The sequence below is a fragment of the Oenanthe melanoleuca genome, chromosome 2 (assembly GCF_029582105.1).
Source record: "Oenanthe melanoleuca isolate GR-GAL-2019-014 chromosome 2, OMel1.0, whole genome shotgun sequence".
NCBI classification, from domain to species: Eukaryota; Metazoa; Chordata; class Aves; order Passeriformes; family Muscicapidae; genus Oenanthe; species Oenanthe melanoleuca.
The window spans coordinates 147621674-147637919 of NC_079335.1; the positions used below are offsets into that span (position 1 = coordinate 147621674).

Sequence of the window (16246 nt, forward strand, 5' to 3'; positions counted from 1 at the left end):
ACCATTAGAATTCCAGCTCAGCTCATAGCCCAGACCCAGATCTGGGCCTGGGGCATCCCAGTGACAGCTCCAACTACCTGGAAAACTGTTTGCTTGGAATTCCTCTGCTCTATTTCACAAACAAAGAGGCTGCATTTCATCCTGCTCTTAAGTACTATTAGAAGCCTCCCTCCATTGCAAAGAAACTCCTCTTTTCTGGTCACAATTGGACATTTTAGGCTTCAGAATTCTACTGGAATGTACAATCAAATCTAGGGTTCCTGAGGGCTAAATCACAGCTTTTATATATTAATTTTTTTAAGCAGTAGGACACCTTTAAGTATATTTAAGCACAGACTCTGTGTCTTTCTGCTGAGAAAGGCCAGATACAGCATGTCACTTAAAAGAAAAACATCCACAAAAAGAACAGCACCTGCATTTGTACACCTTTAAAGCATGAAGACCAGGAAAAACAGAATGAAATTAATTCTCACTTCTTCCTAAGTGGAATTAAAACTCCTCTATGATTTTCTGTAGGAAGTCACTCCCAGGATTAGCAGCTCCATGGCTCCCTTCCCACTCTGTGTCTCACCCTTCCAGCAGCACAGGATTACCTTTTTCCTTGGCCCATTAGTGTGGATGTACACCAGCTTGTCCCTTGCATGGGAAATGCCCAGGGCTCGGCCAATCACACTGTTGAGCAAGTTTTTAGGCTGTGGAAATTCCTTTAGTAAGTCTCTGGAATCTGGAAAAAAGGAAAAAAGAAGGGGATCTAAGTGTGGCCCAATTCCTGTGCAGTGTTCCAGCAGCAGAGAGCCAGGGGAGGAGAGGGGAGCAGGCACAGGGCTCCAGGCTCACAGGGCCTGGATCACTGAAGGTGGGTTGTTTCCCCACCAGCTCAATTTGTCACTCCTCAATATCAAAACCCAGCTGAGCAGAAACAACTTTCAACAATCTGGGTGTTTGCAACATCCCCCCCCCAGCCATGGGTTAAATCCAGAGTCTCACAAGGTGCACATTAGATCCAGCCAGCAGTAGGAACATGAAAAAATGCCTGAGGACTTTTTCCTGAAATGACTGAGACAGCTGGACTAGAGCCTGGGAATGTGGTTTAGTACTGAATTGCCCAGAGAACCTCCTGGAAAGAAGTTTGCCAACAGTATTTGGAGACACAGCAGCCCCAGAGGCAGCAGGACAGAGGGCAGGTGGGACTGGCCCCTGTCCCCACAGGGAAATGCTGCTCAGGGTACAGCAGGGAGGGAGGGGATGGTCATGGTCAGATCAAATCACTCATTAAAAAAAAAATAGTAATAATCAAATCCCACTGCCCCAGAGAGAGCTGTGTCACAGCCACCTCCCATCCCAGCCCCCTCCCTGACCAACCCCAGCAGTTTCAGCAGGGAGGGAGCTGCTCCAGCTCCTCTCACCTGCATCACTGCCATGGCCAATCTGGGAAAGGCCCTTTTCCCCAGCAGCAGGTCCAGCCAGATCAGATCAATGTGGTAACAATTCCAGATGTTCCTACACCTCACAAACAGGGAGGTCTGCCCCTTCTCCCAGGCTCCAACTCTCCCACTAGGCCAGATGAGCAGGGAGACAACCTGCACCCTAATCCCACAGAAAGCCAAGGCAGGGAAAGGAAACACACACCTTTTTGCTGGACTCACAAGTAAATCAGCCAGCACAGTCCTGCAGGTACCAAAAGCAGCACAAGGGCACAGGGACAGGGATGGGATCTCCTCTCTGCAGCACCAAGCTCAGCTCATCCCACAGACACTCCCTGGGCAGTAAGGACACCACCCCAGGGGTGAGCATTCCCTTTCAGAGGGTTTCTCAATCCCCTGCAGGAATTCAGGGTAAGTTTCAGCAATGAATCAGAAGCCAGCACAGAGATCACTGGTACCACCAGAAACCAGAATTTCCAACTGAGCTGCCAAATCCAAGGAGAAAGAAGGAGCCAGGAGTCACTCACTTGAGCATCCCCAAGATGTGCCACCATGTTCTGCTGGAAACTGATTCTGGAGTTATTGTCATGAAGAAACACAGGAACTGCAGATAATCCCAGAATAGTTTGAGCTGGAAAGACCCTTGAAGATCTTCCATTCATTTATTTAACAAATGGGCAGGGGCACCTTCCACCATTCCAGGTTGCTCCAAGCTCATCCAGCCTGGCCTTGCAAGAATAATTTAGGAGAGGCTCTGTCCCACAGGAAAAGATGTTCTCTGAGAAGCTGCTCATTCCTGGAAGTGAGCAACTGGGAAACCATGGGAGATGCAGAGAAAGCAGAGTTCTGCTGTGCCACTGCAGGCCTGGCACTGCCAGCCTGGGACATTTGCTAAGGAGAACAAAAAGCCATTGCTGGTCCCATGGCCCTCTCCAGTAAAACCCAGCAGCCTGGTCCACAGCTCAGCACAGAGGGTTCAGTGGTGGCATCAAACTGGCTCTTGTCAACCATAGAAGAACCACCTGGATGTTGAGAAATGCTTTTGGTAGCCCTGGATAACTCCAGGGGAAGTGCAGGAATTACTCTGATTTATGAACACGATTTGTCCATGAATTACCTTCTATGTATTGGCCAAGGCAGAAGGAAAATGCTCTCAGCCTTACAAAAAACTATGAGCCAATTTTCTGTAATTATACAGCAAATGTGCTATTTCTATCTACTCAAGTAAGTTCCTCTATATTCAGACTTTGGCGCGCTCAGGAAAACTGGAAAAGTGTCCCAAGATTTTGTCTCTCTGCAGCTCTATTCCATTCCACATTGGTGGGACTAACAGAGGGAAGAGCATTAACACAACTCCCAAATGTACCATTTAATTCACTTACTTAAAAAGAAAAGCAAAAAGCAAATCTCCAGCACCAGCCTGGCTATTTGGCTTCCAGTTGTTTCCTCTTTCACAAACAATAACCCGGGAAATTCTGTGAGAAGAGATGCAAGAAGTACATTTTTTAAATGCCCCCCAAGTGCAATTACCTATGACAGAGGCAGTTTCTCACATTCTGAGGTGACTCCTTGGTGAAGACTCAGTATTGAATCTGCTCTAGAGGGGAAAGCAGGATCTCTGACTAACAAAGCTCAGTTCTGGTGAAGCTCAGACCTGCAATTCCTGACAAGGTGCAGTGTTTTCTCCCCAGCTGACAGTGTCACACTCAGCTGCACATTCTGGCTGTGCCAGGGGCTGCTGGATCACCTTCAGCCCATTGCTGCCCCAATTCCAGAGCTGAAAGCATCTCACCCTGCAGGAACCATCCCTCCCTTGGAGCTTTCACAGAAACAACCCCAAGTGCAGAGCTGGATCTGCAGTGCTCCCTTCCCTGCCTAATGGCATTTCTCAGCATCTTGTCCAAGGAGTGTCTCAGGTGTGCCACAGCTCAGAGTGGATGTTTGGCTGGAATTGTGTCAGTGGGAGCACAAGGAGTACAACCCAAAACTCCCCAAACTGAGCCACACATGACACCCAAACCACAGCTCTGACATCACGAAGGAATATTAAAAGCCTGTCTTGGAGAGCAGACAAGTCAGGGTGGGGCTATCAAAGAAGCCAATTAACTAATTAAAGTTCCTCAAAGCCAGTGAGTGCTTTAAGCTTAATTTGATTGTGAAAGTGCAGGATAATTCCAAGCTACACTGAAAAACACAAAAACCAGACCCCAAAACCAACAAACCACCCAGCTGGAGTGGCCCAGCCTCCTCCAAACCCCAACAAATCTGAGAGGGAAAACACTCAGGTACCAGAGCACAAACAAAACAGCTCAAAGTCTTGTTAAAGGAGGACAGAGGAGATCCATCAATTTATCTCTTCTCTCCAATTCTGCTCCCTGGAAAACTAACAAATGAGCACCAAGGACAAACTATCAAAGACAAAATTCCTCAAAATATGATAAATTCAAGTAATAAAACCAAAAGTGTTTCCAAGACATCAAAAAATCCTCAAGGAAGAAAAAAAGCCCTGGGGCTCCACAATATCCATTTCACAAGGAATTAGCCCAGACATGCTCCACTGCAGAGATGGAGGGAGACACAGAAGGTTCCACCTGGCAGCTCAGCTTGGAGTGCACCAAAACAGGGATTTTGGGGAATTTGGGGGGTTTTAAACCATCCCCAGCAATCCTGAGCACAGCCCCTTTCAACACACACAGAATAGAGCCCAGGCACAGCTCCTGGCTGAACCAGAGCTCCAAACCCAGGAATGCTGAGCAGGACTCTCCAAAAGCAGGGGGACCAGCTGAGGAGAAGGAGCAGTGGCCAAGCTCCCCTTGGAGCCACTGGGCTGCTCAGAACCTGCCCTGCTCCAGGAAGGGATGCAGAGCTCCAGTCCAAATTCTGCTGTGGTTCCACAGGACAAATTTAATCAGTGACAGAGCTCCCCAAACCTCACTGTCTGAGCCAAAAAACTGAAGTCTTCAGATAACAACATGGATTTAACATTGACTTTTTGAAGCTGGCCTGGGTCTGGGTGGATTTTTCCGTATTTGCATCCAAGGCTAATAACAAAGCAGCCAAACGAGGACAGCTAATGAGACACCAGCTCACCAGCTGAGGGCTCAGAACCCACCTCAGAAAAAGGTTTTTCAAATGACATTTATGATCTCCACGCGTTCAAGGAGCAGCTGGACAGGTAGGGCAGGTTCACAAGACCCTGAGGGCTTTTATTTGCTCATCCAAAACAAATCCATTACTAGAAACAATTCCAGTGTCACCACACTCCCATCTCGAGAGACTTCCATGGTCAATCCACCACACAAACTGAGAGGATGACTGAATAGAAGATCAAAAATAAAAGTGCTCAGGGACTGCCTGAAAACACATAAGGAAAAAAGTGATGAGGGATTAAGTACAAATGAGGAAAGAAAAAAAATCCTGGTTCATTCATTTTCTCAGGCAACACCTGAAGCAGCTCATTAAACAATAATTTGGGGTGGTTCAGCACTTGCTTTAGCAGGGAGTTAATTTGCTCTGTTGAACAGCTTGAATGCAATAATTAAAAGACCATCCTATTCTGAACTCCAAGATGTAACTCGGCAGCTTCTAAAAGGCAAATGGAACCAAGACCCAAAGAATCCAGAAATTACTGAGAAAACAGTAACTTTAATAGTGCTGGAGGGTGAGAAAAAAGCACCGATCACAGAAACATGAGGGCTGAGAAAAAAAGAAAAAAGTTCTAACATAATAATACCCCAACGAAAGAAAACTGAAACCAAAACAGCGACTTTCAAAGGCACAAAACCACTCGCATCTCTCTGAGCTCCAAGCGCTCTCCACGCTCCACAATCCAACAAAAAGCGACTGGAAACGCGGCACTGAAGGCGAGTTTAAACATTCTTGTACAGCAGTGCCGGTCCCGAGCGGAGGGGAGGCATTCACCGCCCGCACGGGGCCCGCAGCGCTGACACCGAACGGGAGATGTTCGGAGGAGCGGCAGCAACACAGACCCGGCAGCGCTGACACCGAACGGGAGATGTTCGGAGGAGCGGCAGCAGTACAGACCCGGCAGCGCTGACACCGAACGGGAGATGTTCGGAGGAGCGGCAACACAGACCCGGCAGTGCTGACACCGAACGGGAGATGTTCGGAGGAGCGGCAACACAGACCCGGCAGCGCTGACACCGAACGGGAGATGTTCGGAGGAGCGGCAACACAGACCCGGCAGTGCTGACACCGAACGGGAGATGTTCGGAGGAGGAGCAGCAGAGGCCCGGCACGTTGCGCTGACACCGAACGGGAGATGTTCGGAGGAGCGGCAGCAGCACAGACCCGGCAGTGCTGACACCGAACGGGAGATGTTCGGAGGAGGAGCAGCAGAGGCCCGGCACGGAGCGTTGACACCGAACGGGAGATGTTCGGAGGAGGAGCAGCAGCACAGGCCCGGCACGGAGCTGCCCGTGCCCGCAGCGCTGACACCGAACGGGAGATGTTCGGAGGAGGAGCAGCAGCACAGGCCCGGCACGGAGCTGCCCGTGCCCGCAGCGCTGACACCGAACGGGAGATGTTCGGAGGAGCAGCACAGGCCGGCGCGGAGCTGCCCGTGCCCGCAGCGCTGACACCGAACGGGAGATGTTCGGAGGAGCAGCACAGGCCCGGCACGGAGCTGCCCGTGCCCGCAGCGCTGACACCGAACGGGAGATGTTCGGAGGAGCAGCACAGGCCCGGCACGGAGCTGCCCGTGCCCGCAGCACTGACACCGAACGGGAGATGTTCGGAGGAGGAGCAGCAGAGGCCCGGCACGGAGCTGCCCGTGCCCGCAGCACTGACACCGAACGGGAGATGTTCGGAGCAGCACAGGCCCGGCGCGGAGCTGCCCGTGCCCGCAGCGCTGCCCGCGCTCTCCCGGCGCATCCCGAGCAGCGAGCGGGGAACGGAACGGCCCTAACGGGCTGCCCGAGCCGCTCAGCCCAGCCCAGCCCACACCTCCACGGGGGATTCTCCTCTCGCCTCACCCACGGCCGGAGTTTGGCCCAGGCCCGGCTCGGCGACCTTGAGGGGAATCACCGGGGAAACCCAAACTCGGGCCAACAAAGGGCGGCCGCAGAGCGGCTCCGCGGTGCCCCCGGTACCTGCGCAGCTCGGCGGCTCCTCTCCCTGGCCGCGCATCCCGGTCCCGGCGGAGCCGCGGGAAGGAAGGGAGGGAAGGAGGGAGGGATGTGGCGGCTCCCCCTCCCCGCCGCGGGCCCGGGCTCGCCCCTCCCTTCCGCTGCGCGAGCGCCGCGCGGAGCCCCGAGCGCCGGCTGCTCACCCTGCGCCGCCTCGGGCTCCTCCTCGTCCTCCTCGTCGCGGCGGGGCTCGGCGGGCCCGCGGGGAGCCGAGCAGAGCCCGCGGGGAGCCGCGCAGGGCCCGCGGGGGCCGCGGCAGAGGCGCAGCGGCCCCGCCGCCTGCAGCAGCAGCCCCAGCGCCGCCATCTTGGGCCGCCCCGCGGCCGCGGGCAGCGCCGGGCCGAGCGCGGCGGCGCCCCCCAGCGGGCGGGAGGACCCGGGAGAGGCGGGGGACGGAGCGGGAGAAGGACGGGAAAGGGAAAAGGTGACGGGAAGGGGAGGAGGTGGAGAGGGGGAAAGAGAAGGAGATGCTGTCCCCGCCGTGGTGGGGAGGCCGCAGCATTCACGGGGCTCCGGAGCTGCGGGAGCACCGGAATTCCGGTCATGAAACACCGGGAATTCCAGCAAGGGATCACCGGGAATTGCGGCCGGGGAACACCGGGAATTCCGGTCATGAAACGCCGGGAATTGCGGCCAGGAAGCACCGGGAACTGCGGCTATGGAACACCGGGAATTGCGGCCAGGAAGCACCGGGAACTGCGGCTATGAAACACCGGCAATTCCGGCGATGGAGCGCCGGGATTTGCGGCAATGAAACACCGGGAATTCAGGCTATGGAACACCGGGATTCAGGCCATGAAACACCGGGAATTCCGACCATGAAATACCGGGATTCAGACCGGGAAGCACCGGTAATTGTGGCCATTGAACACCGGGAATTCCGGCCATGGAATACCGACAATTCCGGCCATGGAACACCGGGAATTCCGGCCATGGAACACCGGGAATCGCGGAGCACCGGAGCGCCCAGAGCCACTGTCCCACACCCATGGGATAAGTGCGGATTCCTGAAATCCAACTCCACCTACAGCCCGTTATTCGCTAATACGAGATCAACACTGCAAATCTTCAAATCTTTATAGGTTTTAACATAAGTATTTTCAAGATCTTGAAATCTTAAACCTTTATCAAATATTGAATCTGTAAAATTTAAATTAAAATCTTGATCTTAGCATCTTTATAAAATAAGCCAGCCCTTCCCCACTCCTCCCAATTCCAAGTCCTTCTGTTACTCAGATTAATTATCCCATATATTATATTAAATATATGCATATTTTATAATATGCAATATTGTACAAAATATATGTACTATATATGTATATATAATATATAAACATATAATTTTATATATTATTTCTACATCAATTATTTCATTATTTCTATCCAGGTATAGAATTCTTAAGGCTGTAGAACTGGTAGAAATTCCCACCCTACAGGATTACTTATTTGTTTATTTAAATCTGATTTTTTTTTTCCCCTAAGAATTTAATCTGTATTACCCTGGCTGTACTGGGACTACCATTAAGTTTTGTATTTCTTTAAACCAGGGTCTCATTTTTGTGTCAAATACTTTATTATTGAGTATTTTGTGTGTAAAGTGGAAATTAACATGAATGGCTGGTTAAGCATCACGATGCAAAAGGAATTTTTAAGTTTTTAAGTGGGTTTGTTTTTAAATCAGAAAGAGAAATCTTCAATAAGACAAAAAATACTGATTGATACAATGGCACAGTTCAGTTTTACAACTCCACAAGAAGAAATAAAGAAGAATATTCTTCAAGAAGAATAAAGTTATCAAATAAAACCCTTCAGCAGAAACGATAAAAAAGGGGAAAATCAAAAAGAAAACACCAACAAGAAAACCCGAAGAGTTTTGGAAGAGTTGAGCACTCAAAAAAAATCTTATTACACCTTCTCCCATATTCACTTTTTAAAACCTCTGAATTAGCTGCTCATTTGTCTTTGTAGGTTCTTTTACATAAAAAAAAATAATGGAAACACAAACCCAGATCTTGAATCAGCACCAGATGACAAAAAAAATAAAACCCACTTTTTTTTTGAAAGACATGAAGTTATTCTGGCACTTAGATTACAAATTTTAAGAGATTGGTCCACTAAAATGGGAAAAACATTCAAAACTGATTGTTCATTCAAAACATCCAAAGATCACCCAGACCACTAAAAAGGAAAATAACTTGTTCCATTGAAGGGAATTAATCCTGTGTTAATCTTGTGACAGCACTTTGCACAAACTATTATGTGTATTGTTTTACTGTAATTTTACTATTTATTCAGGAATAAACTGAGGTGGTTTGGAGGACTGGAAGGAAAGGGAGGCTGGAAAGAGCATGGTAACATCCCCAGATCCTGCTGGGAAAGCAAAATGAACTGAGAAAGTGCTAAATGGGATGGAGCTGCTGCTTTTTTAGCATTTCCCCAGACCCAGCACAGGCAGTGAAGCAGCCAGCAGGGAAGGAACCCAAATTGTGACCTTGGAGCTGCTCCAAGGCCTGGACATCCAGGAAAGAACCCAGGAGGCAACAGGAGCCCCAGGGAGATGGGAAAGGGGCTGGAGACTGGGGGGAAAAACAGCCAACACAGCCTTGGGAACTGGAAAAGCTGGGAAAACCTGGGAGCACACAGCCAGGGCATGGAACAGCTGGGAAAACCTGGGAGCACACAGCCAGGGCATGGAACAGCTGGGAAAACTTGGGAACACACAGCCAGGGCATGGAACAGCTGGGAAAACTTGGGAACACACAGCCAGGGCATGGAACAGCTGGGAAAACTTGGGAACACACAGCCAGGGGATGGAACAGCTGGGAAAACTTGGGAACACACAGCCAGGGCATGGAACAGCTGGGAAAACCTGGGAGCACACAGCCAGGGGATAGAACAGCTGGGAAAACTTGGGAACACACAGCCAGGAAAACTTGGGAACACACAGCCAGGGGATGGAACAGCTGGGAAAACTTGGGAACACACAGCCAGGGCATGGAACAGCTGGGAAAACTTGGGAACACACAGCCAGGGCATGGAACAGCTGGGAAAACTTGGGAACACACAGCCAGGGCATGGAACAGCTGGGAAAACTTGGGAACACACAGCCAGGGCATGGAACAGCTGGGAAAACTTGGGAACACACAGCCAGGGCATGGAACAGCTGGGAAAACTTGGGAACACACAGCCAGGGGATAGAACAGCTGGGAAAACTTGGGAACACACAGCCAGGGCATGGAACAGCTGGGAAAACTTGGGAACACACAGCCAGGGCATGAAACAGCTGGGAAAACTTGGGAACACACAGCCAGGGCATGGAACAGCTGGGAAAACACTAAGAACATGGGCAGAGGGATGGAAAAGCTGGAGAAACCTGGGGAGCACACAGCCAGGGGATGGAAAAGCTGGGAAAACTTTGGGAACATGAGCAGGGGGATGAAAGAGCTGGGAAAACTTGGGAACACATGGGCAGAAGGCTGGGAAAATCTTAGGAACAGGCAGGGGGATGGAAAAGCTGGAGAAACCTGGGGAACATGGGCAGGGTGATGGAAAAACTGGGAAAACTTGGGAAACACACACACAGGGGGTTGGAAAAGCTGGAGAAAACTTGGGAACATGAGCAGGGGGATGGGAAAGCTGGAAAACTTGGGAACACATGGGCAGGGGGCTGGAAAAGCTGAAGAAAACTTGGGAACACACAGGCAGGGTGATAGAAAAACTGGGAAAACTTTGGAAACACAAGGCAGGGGGTTGGAAAAGCTGGGGGAAGAGGTTGACAGGCAGTTCCAATGTGCAGGAACAGTCAGGGGTGAGGAGGGCTGGTGGTTTGTCTCCAAAAATGATATAAAAAATTATCTTGTGGGCACAGAAACAGCAGTGAAGAGTCAATTTATTTAAAAAATCCAGAAGTCGCCGATTCCAAGTATCTTTATTTTGCAGAGAGCACGTTAAGCAGCACAGGCAGCATCTCCAGAGCCATCTCCCAACTTTGGCAGCTCCTGGGAGGAGCTGGGCTGGAGCAGCCCCTCCAGCCAAGCCTGTGCAGAGGCAGCAGCTCCTTAAGGAGCCAAGTTTCATTAACAAATGAATTCCTTTATCCCCAGGGCTGCAGCATCCCGAGTCCCAAACCCAGCCTGGCATGACAAACCACCAGCCCTCACCAGGAAAGTTCCATCTCTCCACCCTGACTCCAGCCCCACTGACAGGATTTGGTGGAGGAGAGGGGCTTTATTCCCAGCTGAAGTGACTTTGTGCACAGTTCCTGCCCTGGACTGGGAAGAATCCTGGGGTTTTTAGTTTAAATGCAGCAGCCCCAGTGCTGGTGACTCAGAGCAGGGCAGTGACAGCAGTGGTTTCCTGAGTGCCAAAGGAAAGGGTGAATTCCCTGGGATGGAGGGAGGGGTCACTGCTTCAGCCAGAGCTGCAATATTTTATTTATGAATATTTTATTCCATTCTATCCACTTTCTTTAGCACCAAGTAACAGAGCTCAGGAAAGATCCACAAGTTAAAACAGAAAACAGTGACTCAAGGGATTTCTGAGGACAAAATATGATTGAAAGGAAGGCTGGCAAAGCAATGGCAGGGAAAAGAGCCATGGTGACAGTGACAGGTATTACAGGATCAAATCCCAAGGGCAAAGAGCTCATGGAGTTGGTACTGAGGGATGCAGAAATATTTAGGAGGACAAAATTAAAAAGAAAATAACCTGGACTTGAAGCTAAACAGCAAACAAGTGTCCAGTGTGTCTGCAGGGCTCCAATTCCTGAAATCCTGTCCCTCCTGTCCCTCTCCTGCCCCATTCCCTCTGTGCTGCCCCAGCCAGGACACCACTGAGCTCCCTCCCACACAAATCCACTGCTCAGCCACCTGCTCCAGCTCCCACCTGCAAACCCAGCAGAAGTCCAGGCTCAGGGCTTACCTTTGAGGGAGTTCAGCGAGAACATCTCCATCCCGGCGGGAAGGTGGGTCCTGGGACAGCAGGGGGAGCACAAAGAAACTGCAGTTAGAATGGGCATTTCCTGTCAAATGCTTCAGCTGCTACTGCTCTGTCTCTGTGCTGAAAATCAGGGTTTTTAAAAAGCCTTTTAGGCCACCATAAAGTAGATTATTGCCATTATTCCCTTTAAAGGAAAAAATAAATAACCCAGAAGAAACAGAACTGTACTTATGATAATGCTCTTTACTGAAACTGAAACTCGTTACTAAAATAACTTTCACTCAAATAAGACAAAACCAACTTTGTTTTGGGCTGTTTCATCTGTCTTGCCAAGTATTAAATACACTGTAGGGATGCTTGGAAACAGCAACAAGGATTTTCTATAAGCTTGGATCAGATAGGTGAGGATTAAAGATCATCATTTACACACCAAGTTAGTTTGGAGCTGGACTTCCATGATCCTGGTGGATCCCTTCCAAGCCAGGATATTCTGGGATTCTATGGACATTACCTGTCCCTATCAATGACTTCCTGTGCATGCAATTAATAGCCTGCAGTTATCATTCCAATTATTCACTTTTGCTTTCAATAAGACAAAATTACTTCAGAGAAAAAAAAAAGCTTCAAATAAACCCACCCCATTTTCTGGCCACATCTCTGGACTTGACACCTTGTCCATGGTTCCCTCCTCACAGACACCAACCTGCCAGAGCAACACCTGGCCTTCTCCAAGGATGAAATCAATAAAAACAGAGTAAATCTCAGAGGGAAATATCCCTGGTGTGACTAAATGACTGCAGGGAACAAAGTCAGGGAATTCTTTTGTGGTCCTGGAGTGAGATTCCCAAGGCTGGAGCCTTGAACACAGCAGCCTGTGCCCCTTTCCACAGGGACCAGCCCAGCCTGGCTTAAGCTGCCTGACAGCCAAGGGGATTTGGGATGAATTGTGTGAGTCCAGTATTGCTCCAGCAGCAAAGAGTCAATCCTTGAACCCTCTGAAGTCTGGGGAGAGGAAACCTGGAGTGTGACAGGGAATGCTGCAGGGAATCCAAACTCCAGGAAACCAGGAGTGTGGCAGGGAATCTGAACTCCAGGAGACCAGGAGTGTGACAGGGAATGCTGCAGGGAATCTGAATTCCAAAAAACCAGGAGTGTGCAGGGAATGCTGCAGGGAATCCAAACTCCCAGGGCATTGGCCACATCCCCCTCCCAAATTCAGAAGTGTGACCAAAGAGGGGGAGCTGTATCCCAGGGAATCCAGGGAATCCCTCCTCAGCATCCTGGGACAAGGCACCACCTGGGCAGATACACTGCAACATTCCCTAAGGGGAATTCAGGGGACAAGGAATGGCTCAGCCACACTGGGATGGGAAAAAGGGCTGTTCCAAAACTGGCTTTGAGCTGATAGAAGGCAGGGCTGGATGGGATATAGGGATGGAATTGTTCCCTGGGAGGGTGGAGGCCCTGACACAGGGAAGCTGTGGCTGCCCCTGGATCCCTGGAAGTGTCCAAGGCCAGGCTGGATGGAGCTTGGAGCAGCCTGGGACAGTGGAGGTGTCCCTGCCATGGCAGGGGTGGCACTGGATGATCCCTACACTCCTTTCCAACCCAAAACATCCCACAATACAATTGATAAATGCAATATAAAGTTGATGGAAATGGTCTTTTCTGCTCAAGAACAAAGAAATAAAAATTTGAAAATCTTTTCAGGGATGAGTTCTAAGATGAACAACTGAGATCCCCTTGGATAAGCAAGATTCCAACCCAGCTGTTTGTATGATCCTGTCTGCAGATCCCAGCTAAGCTGGGAGCCTCACTGGGAACCAGCAAGAGTCAGACTGGGAGGGAGCAGGGCAGGACAGGGAGGAGAATAAAGGATCTGCTGAATCTGAACACCAGGATCCAGACCTGGGAATCACTTCCAGCACATCCAGCAGCCTGGGGGAAACCCCAGTGTTTGTTCCTGCACATCCTGATCCCAAATAAAAAGAAGTGTCCAACTGTGGCAGCTGCTCCAGCCCCCAGGGAAACACAGGGATGCAGAACCAGCATGGAAAGGGGATACTAGAAGACTCAAAATGTATTAGTCTGACGATAGGAGAGCTGTGGGAGCTCCAAGGACACTGGATTTGGGAAGAAATGGACCATGATGACACAGGACAGGCAATGGCACAGCTGGAATGAGAATCCACGTGCCTCACACCCTGCAAACTCCAGAGTCCCAGGTGGGAAAAGAGCCACTAAAAGTTTGTTAGGGATAGACTCAGTGCTCCTGCTGCAAAGAGTGAAAGCAGGCAATGTGGCACAGAAAATTGTTAGATAAAACCCCAAAGGATGGGAAGGAGCTGGGCCCTTGTTGGGGTTCCTTGACCCACTGGCAAACAACTGCATGAGGGAAAACACATCCCCGAGAGAAACGCAGGGGAAATCACAGCCATTCTGATTATTGGCTGCTGGGATACTCCAGCAGGGTTGCAAGGGGCAGAGCCCCGAATGCTTTGTGAAGAGAACAAAGGAGAAATCCTGCTGTCTCCCACATCCAGCCCCAAGGATTCCTGCCCTGGCTCCGGCCAGAGCCAACAGGCCACTCGCAGTGGCGATTTTGGATTTTTTACTGTTGGTTATTTGGGCCAAAGCAGCAGCGGACCCGTGCAGGAAGCTTTCCTGGCTGCGGGATTCTCGCTGGAGGGGACAATGAAGGGCTGCAGGTGGGAACGCTCCGGGACACCCCCGGGCCAAACGGCAGCGACACTTCCCCCACGGGGGAAACGGGGCAGCGCAGAGCCCGGGCCGAGCCACGGGAGGGCACGGAGAGGAGAAGGGGAAAGGCTGCGGGAGAGCAGCTCCGTGCGGGAGCGGAGCCTTCCCCAGGCAGCGCCGGCAGCTCCGGCAGAGCCGCGATCCCCGGGGCTCTCCCGCCGGCCCCGCGCCCAGCCCCCGCGGGGAGCGGTGCCCCGGAGCCTCCCCGAGCATCCCGGGCCCGCCGAGCATCCCCGAGCATCCCCGGTGCCGCCGAGCATCCCCGGCCCCGCCGAGCATCCCCGCCCGCGCCGCCCCGCCCGCACAGGCCGCGGCCCCGCACGGCCCTGCCCGCCTCACCCCGCTCTGCTCGGCGCCATCCCCCGCTCCTCCCCCTCCTCCCGCCGCCGTCCCGCCCCCGCCGCCCACCCCGGTTCTCCCCAGGGGTCGCGGCCCGACCCTCGCCCGCCCCGCACCGACCTCCGCACCGCGACTGCCGCCGCCGGGCCGCCCCTCGGGACTACAGCTCCCGGCAGCCCCCGCGCGCGCTTCCGGCGCGGCGCGCGCTTCACTTCCGACCCTGCCCCGGAAGTGAGGCGGCCCGCGCTGTCCCTGCGGCCAGCGGCGCCACAGCGTCGAGCCGCGCGTGGGTGCGGGGCGGGGTCTGTCCCCATGGCAACAGACGAGCCAATGGGCGGCGATGACCGTTCCCATGGCAACGGCAGAGCCAATGGGCGGCGCGGCCTGAGGGGGCGCTGTAGCCTCGGCCCCGCTGTGGGACCGGTTCGGGTCCGGATCCCGATCCCGGTCCCGATCACGGTCCCGATCCCGATCCCGATCCCGATCCCGATCCCGATCCCGATCCTGATCCCGATCTCGGTCCCGATCCCGGTCCCGATCCCGATCCCGATCCCGATCCCGATCCCGATCCCGATCCCGGTCCCGGTCCCGATCCCGATCCCGGTCCCGATCCCGATCCCGATCCCGATCCCGATCCCGATCCCGATCCCGGTCCCTATTCCCGTCTCGATCCCCATCCCCAGGCTGGACATTGGGGCTCGAGCAGCCTGGGACAGGGGAAAGTGTCCCTGCCATGGAATGCGATGAGATTTTAAGCTCTGAAATTCCGAAGTTCGCATTTCTGGATGTTTGGTGGGTTTATTATTCCCTGTATCTCCAGAGGTTTCCTTTCCTGCAGGTGTTTATTTCTGCTTTGGACTTTCCAGGGATGGGGGAACATTTGCAAACTGCAGTAATGCAAGGGACAGTTTTATATTGGGGATTGTGATTTTAACGAATGATTTTTTGACGCTTTATTTGATAATGTTTGAACCAAAATGTGCTGTATTTATATGCTGTATTTTTATACATTAAATATGCTTTACATACATATTTCTGCCTTTTTATATATATTTCTCTCTTATGTTCGATTCACAAATAAAGCATTAGCAGAGAGTCAAAACTAAGCGGTTGTTATGAAGGAAATTTGGGAGAAATTGCTTCATAATGACCCATGGGTGTGGATGTGGTTATGAAAAGATAAAGGTAGCCAGCAGTGAAGGCTTGGTGCAGATTATATTATAGTATATTATACTTGGTGGAGGTAATTATGTCAGCACCCAATTTATTCCCTAATTGGATCTCAGTGTCTCTCAGGGAGCGCTCCCGGGTGGTACCGAGGGCACGGACCGCACGGTTCGGGGCCCGGAGCGCTCCCGGGTGGTACCGAGGGCACGGACCGCACGGTTCGGGGTCCGGAGCGCTCCCAGCCGGTACCGAGGGCACGGACCGCACGGTTCGGGGCCCGGAGCGCTCCTAGCCGGTACCGAGGGCACGGACCGCACGGTTCGGGGCCCGGAGCGCTCCCAGCCGGTACCGAGGGCACGGACCGCACGGTTCGGGGTCCGGAGCGCTCTCGGGTGGTACCGAGGGCACGGACCGCACGGTTCGGGGTCCGGAGCGTTCCCCGCCGGTACCGAGGGCACGGACCGCACGGTT

At 52.2% G+C, this 16246-nt stretch overlaps 1 protein-coding gene across 3 annotated transcripts in view; it reads right to left on the bottom strand.

The window, feature by feature from the left end:
- DHX30 (DExH-box helicase 30) overlaps positions 1 to 14807 on the bottom strand; it is a 32675-nt gene extending 17868 nt beyond the window's left edge. The window contains exons 1-3 of one of the 3 annotated variants that reach the window (XM_056485950.1): positions 14729 to 14807; positions 11492 to 11541; positions 594 to 724 (exon numbers count right to left, since the gene is read on the bottom strand). In XM_056485950.1, the coding sequence (XP_056341925.1) occupies positions 594 to 724; positions 11492 to 11522 (162 nt within the window). In that variant the 5' untranslated portion in view covers positions 11523 to 11541; positions 14729 to 14807. Of the gene's footprint in view, positions 1 to 593; positions 725 to 6535; positions 6664 to 6714; positions 6913 to 11491; positions 11542 to 14728 lie in introns of those variants that run through there. The other 2 variants (XM_056485948.1, XM_056485949.1) reach the window with 2 other exon arrangements.
- Between the last annotated feature and the right edge of the window lie 1439 nt (positions 14808 to 16246).